We start from the raw sequence: 11,035 nt of genomic DNA on the forward strand, positions 1-11,035 counted from the left end.
AATTGATTCATATTGATCCGAGAAGAAAGAAGAAGAAGGTTAGAGGGAGAAATATGGATATAAACGAAGAACTTTTTCATTGAATTGTTGAAGATATTCAAGTAGATTATATTTTGATGGATTTTGTGAAGACTCAAATATGAAGATGAAGATTAGATGAGTTGCTTATATTTTTTCTTTAAAAAAAGGTAAGCATAAAAATATATACGTCAAATCGCGTGTTAGATATATATTTAAAAGTATCAATATCTAATATGTGTCTAATACGAATTTTTTACCTCACATATATTTGTACGTGATAGAATAAGGTTGAATAGATTTGATTTATTCCAACTCGTCCATGAGACCTTAAATCTTTTATATATATTCTTTTTAATTTATATATTAAAAATTAAATTAAACTCGTCTTGTGAAGTAATGTTTGGGCAAGTTGATTTACAGATGCCTATTTAAACTGCGCATTTCACCCATTTCTCCTCCTCTTTACATTGTGAGTAGTATTTTACAGCTTCTCAAATGGCGACTTCCTCTCCGCCTAAACCTTCCACCAATTCCATAAATTACCTTTCTCCTAATTACCCATCTCGTCTTTCAACCAAAAAACCCAACCTCGTCAACTTTTCAACAACCCATTCCGTATTTCAATCCAAATGGAGGATTCAGCTGGGGTTTGATCGGTTACGAGTGGCCGGAGAGAGAAGAGCATCGGCGGCGGTGGTTCGCTGCACGGCGGAGGGGATCGAGAGAAGCATTCCCTTTGGCCGGAGATCAATCGGATCCACCGCTGAAGACCGAGCCGCTGCCGCTGGAATTGGATTCGGCTTGCCGGAGAGGTTTAAAGTTGTTGCGTTAACAGCATTCGTCATGTGTCTTTGTAATGCTGATAGAGTTGTTATGTCGGTTGCGATTGTTCCTCTTGCTGCTAAATATGGCTGGTCTAGTTCCTTCCTCGGCATCGTTCAGGTGAAAAAAAAAAAAAAACAACAAATGAAACTCTACTCGATTCTTCCTTCTATTGTTTTGTTCTGCAATCAATCAGGCGATTTCAGCTGGCTATTTAATCAATATGATTTGTTTAATTTGACTTACTGTTTTTCTAAATTTATCTCTTTCTCGCCATGTATAGAATAGAACCACAAAAGCACAAACAGCAACTGTTTTTGTTTTAAGATTGTTTGATGTGTTCTCGTTGTAAACGTGTATAATTGTTAAATCACTCATTAATTCGAAAGTCTAAGCTGATGGGTTGTGCTAAATTTTATTATATCACTTCCTCAACAATAATGCAAGCTGATGTGTGTTGTCGGCTATGGGGTTTGGAAATTTCTCATTTACTGAGAGGTGGTGGTTGAGGAATGAGGATTTGTACTATAAGGCTGTGATCGAGTTTGCTTTCAAGTTTGACCCGGCTGCCTTGGCCTCCCCGTCGCGTCCCTAGAATTACAGTAATCTGTGGAAGGGGTGAAACCTTAAACGTGAAAATGAAACCAGGAAGAACAGTTCTTATCTTTTACTCGTAAGTCATACCAACCCCCTCACTCAAGCAAGTTGCTTCCCCAAGTGCTCTGGTTTGGCCCACAGGAACTTTTAATTTGGCCATTTGGGCCTTCTTTCATTTCTTAGGCCCAAGTTCCCAACCAAACCCCAATCATGTAATAGCTATAGCTTGAAGAATAGGAAAAGGGAAAAAGTTAAACCTTTTTGAGTTTGAACTTTCAAGTTGTGTTTTTGTAGCTTCCTTAATTCTCTGAACATTAGGAACAATTGAGTGTTGATTTGACAGAGTTAATGGTAATGACACAAAATTGAAAGTTAACTACCCTATTAGAAACTTCTTAAAATACATGGATCATGGATCAGGTGTATATAGCTTATTAGAAGTAGGCCTACATAAATACAATCTGAAAGTTGGTGAACCAAACTTGTAATTTAGTAAGAAGAACATTTGTTGTTATTTTTGGATATTTAAAAGCTGAAATTTGTAAACGTTGTTTTGTTGAAGTCATCATTTCTATGGGGATACATATTCTCATCGGTGGTTGGAGGAGCATTGGTTGACAGATATGGAGGAAAACGAGTGATGGCTTGGGGAGTGGCCCTTTGGTCTCTTGCTACTCTTCTTACTCCTTTGGCCGCCAACCACTCAACAACCAGTCTCTTGGCCGTTCGTGCTTTCTTTGGACTTGCTGAAGGTGTTGCTTTGCCATCTATGAGTACCCTCTTGTCAAGGTCACACCCTATTTCACCAACCATAAAAAATGATTCTTTGTGATTAGACTCCAATTCTCCAACTTAACTTTGAAAGTCGTGTTTGATCAGGTGGTTTCCGAGCCATGAACGAGCAAGGGCAGTTGGGATGTCAATGGCTGGTTTTCATCTTGGCAATGTTGTAGGATTGCTATTAACCCCCATCATGCTATCGTCCATTGGAGTCACCGGCCCGTTCTTGTTATTCTCATCACTTGGACTTGTCTGGTTGATGTCTTGGATTCCGGGAGTCACGAATAACCCCAGAGAGAGTCAAAATATCAGCACATTGGAGTTGAGATTAATCGAAGCTGGGAAAGTCGATTCTTCTCATCATAATGCCACGCACCTACCTCTTAGCCGCCTTCTGTCCAAGTTGCCAACATGGGCTATTATATTCGCCAATATGACTAATAATTGGGTGAGTTTTTACTTATTTTGTGTTTGAATTGAGTTGCTGATTCATGTATTAACTCTTGAAGTTGTTGGTTTGTATAATAGGGATATTTTGTTCTTCTCTCATGGATGCCAGTTTACTTCAAGACTGTAAGTTGGTTTGACATGAATAAGTTTTGAAAAGTGAAGTTATACTGAAAAATTGTGATGGACTTCTCTACCTGTTGGGTTGATGTAGGTGTTTAATGTGAACTTGAAACAAGCGGCCTGGTTTAGCGCCATTCCGTGGGGAACAATGGCAGTTTCTGGCTACTTTGCGGGCACTACGTCTGATGCTCTAATCAAATCAGGCTACCCTGTGACATTAGTCAGGAAGATAATGCAGGTTTTATTCCATTCCCATATTGTAGTATTAATAGAGTTAGAATGTATGCATAACTTTTTTATTCAACAGTCGCACAACAAAAACTATCTATGCAACTTAAGAATGTATGCATAACCTTTTTATTCAATCACTGAAGCAATGACATTCATTGGTGCTTAACAACAGTCAATTGGCTTCATCGGACCCGGATTAGCATTACTTTGTTTGAATTTTGCGACGACACCAACAGTTGCAGCAGTTTTGATGACAGTAGCATTGAGCTTGAGCTCATTTAGCCAAGCCGGCTTTCTCCTTAATATGCAAGTAAGCTTTTAAACAACCCTTCTTCACAAACAAACTGTTTGAAATGATTCCTTCTTATTTGTTGTTGGTTCAATCAGGACATAGCGCCTCAACATGCAGGTTTTCTCCATGGTATGCTTCTTGTTTATTCTCTCTCAGTAGATAAGAAATTTCATTTGTTAAGAAACATTACATTCTGAAACTTGTGTTGTGTTGAGCTGCAGGAATCTCAAACTCAGCAGGGACATTAGCAGCAATTGTGAGCACAATTGGAACAGGCTATTTTGTACAATGGCTTGGATCCTTCCAGGCATTCTTGACAGTTACAGCAATGATTTACTTCATGGCAGCTATTTTCTGGAATGTGTTTGCTACCGGGGAGCAAGTCTTTTAGGCTCATACGTTTCTGAATTCAGAAGGGCCCCTTCAGTTCAAAGTGAACCATATTTTTAGCTGCTGAAACCTGTGTGGAATGGGAAGAGGAGAGATTAATATGGGTGGAGCCATTTTGATATATATATATTTTTTCTTTTCTTTTATAAGTTAGAATTAAGTTGTTTATTCTTTGTTCCTGGGGTTAATGTACCCCATCTTTTTGCCTTTTTTTTTTTTTTAATATTAAAAAAATCTGTTTACTCTACTCTCATTGTAAGTTAAAGTTAATTGGATTTAGATGTGAATAAAATACCGCACTCCTTCATGAAACGTAGAAACTACTACTTGCTTTCAATATTTCATGTTTCCTCTCCAGAAATATATATATATACATACATACATATATATATACATACATACAATACATATATATATACATACATACATATATATATACATACATACATACATATATATATACATACATACATACATATATACATACATACATATATATATACATACATACATACATATATATATACATACATACATATTTCATCTTTGTGACAGATCAATTATTCATTGAATGATGTATATGTTATTACTTGTTAATTCACTTTTTTCATTTAAGTTCAAGGATTTGAATTTTCAATCTTTTAAGAAACTAAGTAAAGAATTGATTGGGTTTGTTTTGTAATCTCTTATTTATAAGAAAAACAAACCATGCAATTACAGTTAAATTTTGGGCAAAGTGTCTAATGAAATCTTAAACTTTCAATTTTGTTGAATAAATCTACATTTTTTTTTTCTTTTTTTAGTTTAATGATCAAATAGACACAAATTTCAAAGTTTGTATACTAATAGCCCGTTTGAATTGACTTTTTAAGTGTTTATTAACTTTTTTTCCACTTGGAAATACTTATTTAAACATTTATAAAGTCAATCTAAACGTGCCCTAAGTTTCTACCTACATTATTTGGAGAAAATTTATAATACTCCTATAGTACCTACTTTCTATATTCAAATTTGAAATTTTATTTCATAATGAATTGTTTAATATTGGTAAACTCCACACCATTATTAAAAGTATTGGCGTGACAATCAATTAATGAGAGTAGTACTCACTAAATTTTCCTTTGTTTGAGGTAGAGTTGGCAAAATTCCCACAAGGCGACGGAGAATCCCCAGTTTGATCGGGGATAGGGTCAAATCGGGGAACTCTAAGGGTCCTCGAACCGAGGATGGGGTGGAGATGGGGAGGGTATCCCCACCCCGATTAGGTTTATATATATATATATATATTAGATATTTAATTTTTACATTTAGCCTATTTTTTAATTTAATCCAATATAAATTCAATTAGAGTGTCCAAACTCAAATCAAATAGAATTTTAGGGAACTTTTTTTTTTAAAAAAAAAGAGTTCTCATGAGAAAATAAAAGGAAAACAGGGAATGAGCCCTTGGAGTACAATCTCCCAACAGGGACGGGAGCCCTCCCTCGTTGTCAACTCTAGTTTGAAGAGTCAAATGCCAATAATTTATTAAGGGTAAGTCTTGGATTTTTTTCCCCTTCACACTTGGGTAAGAAAATCAAGAAATTTGTACTACTCCATTACTCTATTAGATCAAATTCTTTATAATGGTCATTATTAGTCCTTTTTTTTCTCAATATCTTTTAACTTGTTAGTTAATTCAATCTTCTTGTACATTCATCAAGGAGGAAAGTGAATGTTTCCAAATGATTAAAAGTGATGTCATTCTGAGTTTAAATTTTTGTGGGTAATACCAATTTAGGGAATTAACAGAGAGAAAGTGGGCTGAAGTTTGTATGATCTCAAATTCCCCAGATCAAATCCAACTTAAACCCTAGATTTACTTTGTGTTGTGATCCGAGGCCCAAAAACATTTTGCCGACATTTTGATTCAATTCTATTCAAAGTTCAAACCTCTGAAAATTTATGGCTTCAAAGAGTTTTCATAATTCCATTTGGTTGCGTGTGTGAAGTGAACAAGACGCCATAACCCACCTTCAATTTTCCACCAGCCTTTCAGACCAAGCAGTCTAATTAAATAAACCCATCTTGGTAGAGTTGGTGATTCAAATACCTTGTTACCTCAATTAGGTTTTCATGATCGATCGTCGAAACTCCAATTTCTGACTTGGGTTTCGAAATTTTGATCAGGGGTTCTTTAAAAATCCGCAAGATATCAGTTTTTGGTTTTCGTTTTTCAACTCTGAATTTATGAATTTCAGGAGTTTAGATGAGTTCTGGGTTTTCTACATGAACCAGCACTCTAAACCATCGACGAGACGTTGGCACTTTATTGGAACTCTTTCTTCAATCTTCTTCTTTCTATGCTCCTTATTGTTTAGCTGGTGGTTTCTGTTCTTTGTGCCATTAACTGGTTATGGATTCGCCTGGTATAGCCATTTCTTCGTTGAGGAAAATGTTCCTGCCTCCTTTGGCCATCCATTTTGGTCTCTTCTATGTGATTTCAAGATGTTTGGATTGATGCTTACGGGGAACATGGACAGAGAAATAAAGAGGCTGGGAAAAAGACCCGTGTTGCAGGCGTTTTAATTCTAATGTAAGCTTCTCCATTCTTTGCTTATGGTTCTGTTAGATATATTCAAGTAGAATTGTTATGGGAAATTTGCTCTGTTTTCTGGTTGTAATGGATAATATCTGCTATAATGTAAATCAAGCTGAAGCTCAAGCTTGTGGAATTCTACATTGGCTTTTTTAGTTTAGTTAATCGATCTTTGTAGTTTTATTCTTAAAATTGATATTACTAAGTTTGTGGTTTTGAAGAAAATGCTCTATTGGCAAGTTGATTGATGGAGGATAGATCAACCAACTCTCTTAGAAGCCATAAAGGATAGGAGAGAACCTAATCTGTTCTTATACATCTTGAGGACTATGTCTTAGAATATATTCTCCAAGGCTACTTGATAAAGTTTTGGGAGAATCAGTTCATTTATTCTACACCTTTTTCGATTGGCAATAGATTGATTTGTAGCCTATATCCTATTTTCTAGCCTGAAAATAATGATATCAAGTTCGAAACTGAAGTCATTTAGTTTGGAGTAACAATAGTAACTCTAGAAATCTCTTGTTTTAAATCGAATCCCGAGTAATTTCACTCTTAGACATTGTTCATATACCCTTAGAATTGTTCTGCTATCTGCTTGTTATTATCAGATCATGAATGAATTAACTAACACACTCGTTGTTTTCAGCTGACAGAAGTTCATCTGATAGGAATTATCACAATTGTTTTTGCATTCCTGTTGGAGAATCACCTCACCCCGGCATCTCTTTCGTCCACATGTACAGCTTCCTTCCTCATACAGGATCGTTCCTGCCACAGTTGGCCGTTCAAGTCACTTCCAGCAGTTCTGCTATTAATGTTGTATGCTACCTTTGCTGCTTAGGATGGTTCGAAGGCATTGTTCTTCCCCCCAAGCTTAGAATTCTCTGCAGACCATTTACCTCCCTCAGGTTGGGCTGCTTAACTTGGAAAAGATAACTAGCAAAACTCATTCTAAGGCTCATTGATGCTACCAAATTTGATTCTCAAACTTGGCTTACGAACTACAATACTGCATCTAATGGTATTCTGTAAACTGATATTTATGTTAATTTTGTACAATGAAGTGCATCAACAAAGTTTGCTTTATGATTGGAATTCCTGACTATCCTGGGTTATGTCTCCATCTCCACCCCTAACCAATCCATGTCAAGTAGCTTCATCTGGCAGCAGCTTTATTACATAAAGAAAAGTTGACCACATAGGATATGATCAGATACTCGTATCAACATATTAGCTTTAATGGACATCCATCCTACAATTGTAACATGTGCTGTCGATTATTTGTACTTATTGGGAGCTGCTGTTAGATATGAAAAGAGATTAAGTTTGGGAATGGGTAAAGGAGGGAGAAGATCATGAAAACAAGTCTGGTAACTCTGGTTCACAACCAGAACCTTATGTGAATCTCTTGGCAGTTTATAGATTAGAACAAAGGCGAGTGGTAGTAATTCACACAGGAGCACAAGAAAATACAGTGAACAATGGGGAATGAAAGGGGAGAAAGGGAGAAGTAATAGATAAGGGAACATCAGCATGTGAGCATGTGATAGATACAAAAGTTAGAAGTGCAAAAGCCTGCATGCATTTAAGGAGCCATATTAATATGTTTTCCTTCTTTTTTTTAGTTGTTCGAGTAATCAAAGTTTTGAATTTAGCTCAACGATAATTAAACTGACATTTCACTTTCATTTCACTCTAAAAGTTTTGAAAGATCTTGTTGTCATGAGTGCAAGTTAAATTCACCAGGTCCAGATGTGTGCCATTTGATATTTAATTATTTATGGTCACTGCAGATTATCGAGACTTTTGACAGGAAGTCGATAGACATGCAAAGTCCATCCACTATTGTTTTTATTGTTAACTTTTTCAGTTTGGATCCTTCGCTTGATGGCAACCACGATACTACATGCGGCCTAAGTAGGGCCAGGAATTAAGAAATGTAATAATAATGATTCATAAACTCCCACCTAACCTCTGAATTAAATGAAAATTTTGTTTTAATTAGTTTAATCTTTATTCATTATTTTCTTACAGTTAAATTATTTATTGCTGTAGATATTGAGAATGATTATTGACTTTCCTCATTTAATTTTTTACCAAACTTTTGTTATTAATATTAGTTTAGAATTCCTCCAAAAGGAAGAATTTGTAAGAATGATCCAATATTTAGGTAAAAAAAAGGCCAAATGACCTCTTTTTAAAAATAATGTCAAATGACTCTTTACTGATGTCATCACCATATCAGATTATTGAAAGTGTCCCTCACGTTATTGATCTCGCTCTCACTCCACCTTCGATCAGTTGATCTGATTGTTTGTTAGTGTATGAACGATTTGACAATTTTTATGAAATATCTATCTGAAGTCTCAAATTATTAATACCCTAAACATACAATGGTGTTGTTTAAAATCTAAATTTCATTTCAATGGTGATTACTTTCTTCAACGGGGTTCTTTTCAATGGTATTTTATTGAACAGTGTTCCATTGTTTAGGTATTTGTTGGAGTTGTGCTATTTCTCAAACAGATACAAAAAGAGCATTACGAAAGAGAAATTGTGTATTGAGAAAGTGAGAGCGAGAGCAAAGGTGGAGAGTGAAAGAATGGGAGAGCGAGAGCGAGAGATCATTACCAAGGGTTTAGGGTTTTGAGAGATCGAGTTCGAACGCGAGATCGAGTGTGAGTGAGACAACGAGAGCATGACATTGATAGTGAGAAAAAGTGAGAAAGAGAGCGAGAGGGACAACATAATTGAAATTGTGTATTGGATTGATGTTCACTTGCTTGTACATTAATGACAAATGTTCTCTTGCTTTGTAGGATGACAGAAAAATGTCTACTCATTCGACATGAAGGTTATTGAGATGAAAACCAAAGTTTGTATATTGGAAGGAAACTGACAAGAATCATTGTGCCTATTACATTGAAGTATGAAAAACTTAAAGCTCATATTTATAGAGTTACAAATGTCAGTTCTTCAAAGTTTAATGTTATCATAAGAGTTAAATATAAGCTTCATTAAGTCCCTCCACAGTACATATAACGGAACGATGGTGATGTTCGCTTCCTTTTTTTTTTTCTAAGAAGATTTTTGTAAAGTTCAATTTTTTGTAATGCTAAAATCGAATTATGATGAAATTGTGAATACATGGTTTGGCAATACGAGTTATGATGATACAGGTGTAGATAGATAATACGAGAAATGATATGAGTTTAATCGAGAAAAGGATGATATTCTATTATCTATGAACACTCTACTATCAACATTAGCAATAGACAATGACTACACTAGTCCATGGGACTTGGAAAGAGAAACTCAGTATAATCGACCAATGCTTGGTAATGAGAGATCAACATGATTGAATTCAATGAATTGTGGTCCTACAGAGGTATGTGGTCCTATAATGGCTTCAAGGTTCCACAATCTGTGTCTTCAAGTCGCACAGGAGAATTGATTGTGTCTGATACCTCTTCATCTAGGATAAATGTTGAAATAATGTCAACTTTTTTTTTTGGGTAAAAAGGACTTAAAAATGAGATTATCAGGTTCTGGAAGTGGAAGCAGGGTGCGTGAGGTAGAGGTATCAGACTCTGGAAGTGGAAGCATGGTGGGTGAGGTAGAGGTATCAGGCTCTAGAAGTGGAGGTGGAATAAATGAAGTGGTGGTATTGGGATCCAGAGGTGGATGCAAGGTGGATAAGGTTGTCGTATCAGGCTCTGCAGGGTTCAAAGGAGTAGATGAGGGGGTGGTATCGAATCCTGAAGTGGAAGTGGAGTAGGTGAGGTGGTGGTATCCAAAGGAAGAGGTGGGATAGGTGACCAAGGTAGAGGTGAGATCGGTGACTGAGATAGAGGTGGGGAGGGTGACCAAGATAGAGGTGGGATGTGACTTAGTGGCATTGTGGCCTATATGTAGAATGGGTGACCTTGTCGCCTCAAACACCATGGAACCCTTCAATTATTAAACATACATATTAAATTGTTGTAAAACACGTATAAACTAAATGTAAACCAATGAACTAAATGTAAACCTTGCACATAGACTGTAACAGTGACATAATGGCTGGCAGATGTGCTTTCACGTCTTTCATATCTTTCTCGATCTTTGATACACGACCATCCAACCTTGATATTAAGCTATCAATACTTCACAAGTATGAATATACATAAGGATCAACATTGTCTCCTTCCAAGTTTCAGGTTCAGGACGCTCCTCTTCCATAGATGCGACATGTGAATCCTCAAGATGCTCATCAGAAGGTTTCAACTTGTCCTTATTGTGTACGTGACACACTAGCACATCATGAAACGTATCCTCATTGGGGGTGTAAGTGGACTCGTGGATGTTTATGTCATCCTCAGATTCGTTGTCTCTCTCTCCACCTCGAGCATTTTCTTGCTCATCATCATTTCCTCTAGTATGGATGGTCATCATCGTCCCCACCATCCCCACTTTCTGAACTACTGCCACTTTCTGAACTATTCGAACTTTTCGAACTCTCAGTGTCATGATGTACTTGTCTTACGATCCGTCTCTCCATTGGGGTGTCTCGAAACATCTTCTCAGTATCGGACATAACAATACCCTATTTGACTTTTGTCTGCATTAATAGCTCAATTCAGTATAATCGTTAGTGTCAATTTAAAAACCAAATAAACATAATGTGGCTACAGTACACTTACATTTTAAGACTTGAAAATGTCTCTCTACAATATTTTGAAGGACAACAAGTGGGAGTATGACCATCGTAA

General features: G+C 36.3%; 2 protein-coding genes across 2 annotated transcripts; both read left to right on the top strand.

Annotated features, from left to right (window-relative positions):
• The first annotated feature begins 470 nt into the window (after positions 1–470).
• LOC120090127 (probable anion transporter 3, chloroplastic) lies at positions 471–4,014 on the top strand. Its single transcript, XM_039047646.1, has 8 exons — positions 471–963; positions 2,003–2,229; positions 2,320–2,668; positions 2,749–2,793; positions 2,882–3,028; positions 3,194–3,331; positions 3,409–3,442; positions 3,535–4,014. The coding sequence occupies exons 1-8, from the start codon at positions 517–519 to the stop codon at positions 3,702–3,704; spliced, it is 1,557 nt and encodes a 518-aa protein (XP_038903574.1). The 5' UTR covers positions 471–516; the 3' UTR covers positions 3,705–4,014.
• Positions 4,015–5,431: 1,417 nt separating this feature from the next.
• On the top strand, positions 5,432–7,387 carry LOC120089838. Its single transcript, XM_039047244.1, has 2 exons — positions 5,432–6,278; positions 6,931–7,387. The coding sequence occupies exon 1, from the start codon at positions 5,933–5,935 to the stop codon at positions 6,269–6,271; it is 339 nt and encodes a 112-aa protein (XP_038903172.1). The 5' UTR covers positions 5,432–5,932; the 3' UTR covers positions 6,272–6,278; positions 6,931–7,387.
• Positions 7,388–11,035: the final 3,648 nt, after the last annotated feature.

Source organism: Benincasa hispida, chromosome 11 (genome assembly GCF_009727055.1).
Source record: "Benincasa hispida cultivar B227 chromosome 11, ASM972705v1, whole genome shotgun sequence".
In the NCBI taxonomy this organism is placed as follows: domain Eukaryota; kingdom Viridiplantae; phylum Streptophyta; class Magnoliopsida; order Cucurbitales; family Cucurbitaceae; genus Benincasa; species Benincasa hispida.

Coding starts and splice junctions, on each gene's coding strand:
- LOC120090127 (XM_039047646.1), top strand. CDS start 517: ATGGCGACTTCCTCTCCGCCTAAACCTTCCACCAATTCCATAAATTAC. Junction 2,230..2,319: donor ATGAGTACCCTCTTGTCAAG/GTCACACCCTAT, acceptor GTGTTTGATCAG/GTGGTTTCCGAGCCATGAAC. Junction 3,443..3,534: donor ACATGCAGGTTTTCTCCATG/GTATGCTTCTTG, acceptor GTTGAGCTGCAG/GAATCTCAAACTCAGCAGGG.
- LOC120089838 (XM_039047244.1), top strand. CDS start 5,933: ATGAATTTCAGGAGTTTAGATGAGTTCTGGGTTTTCTACATGAACCAG.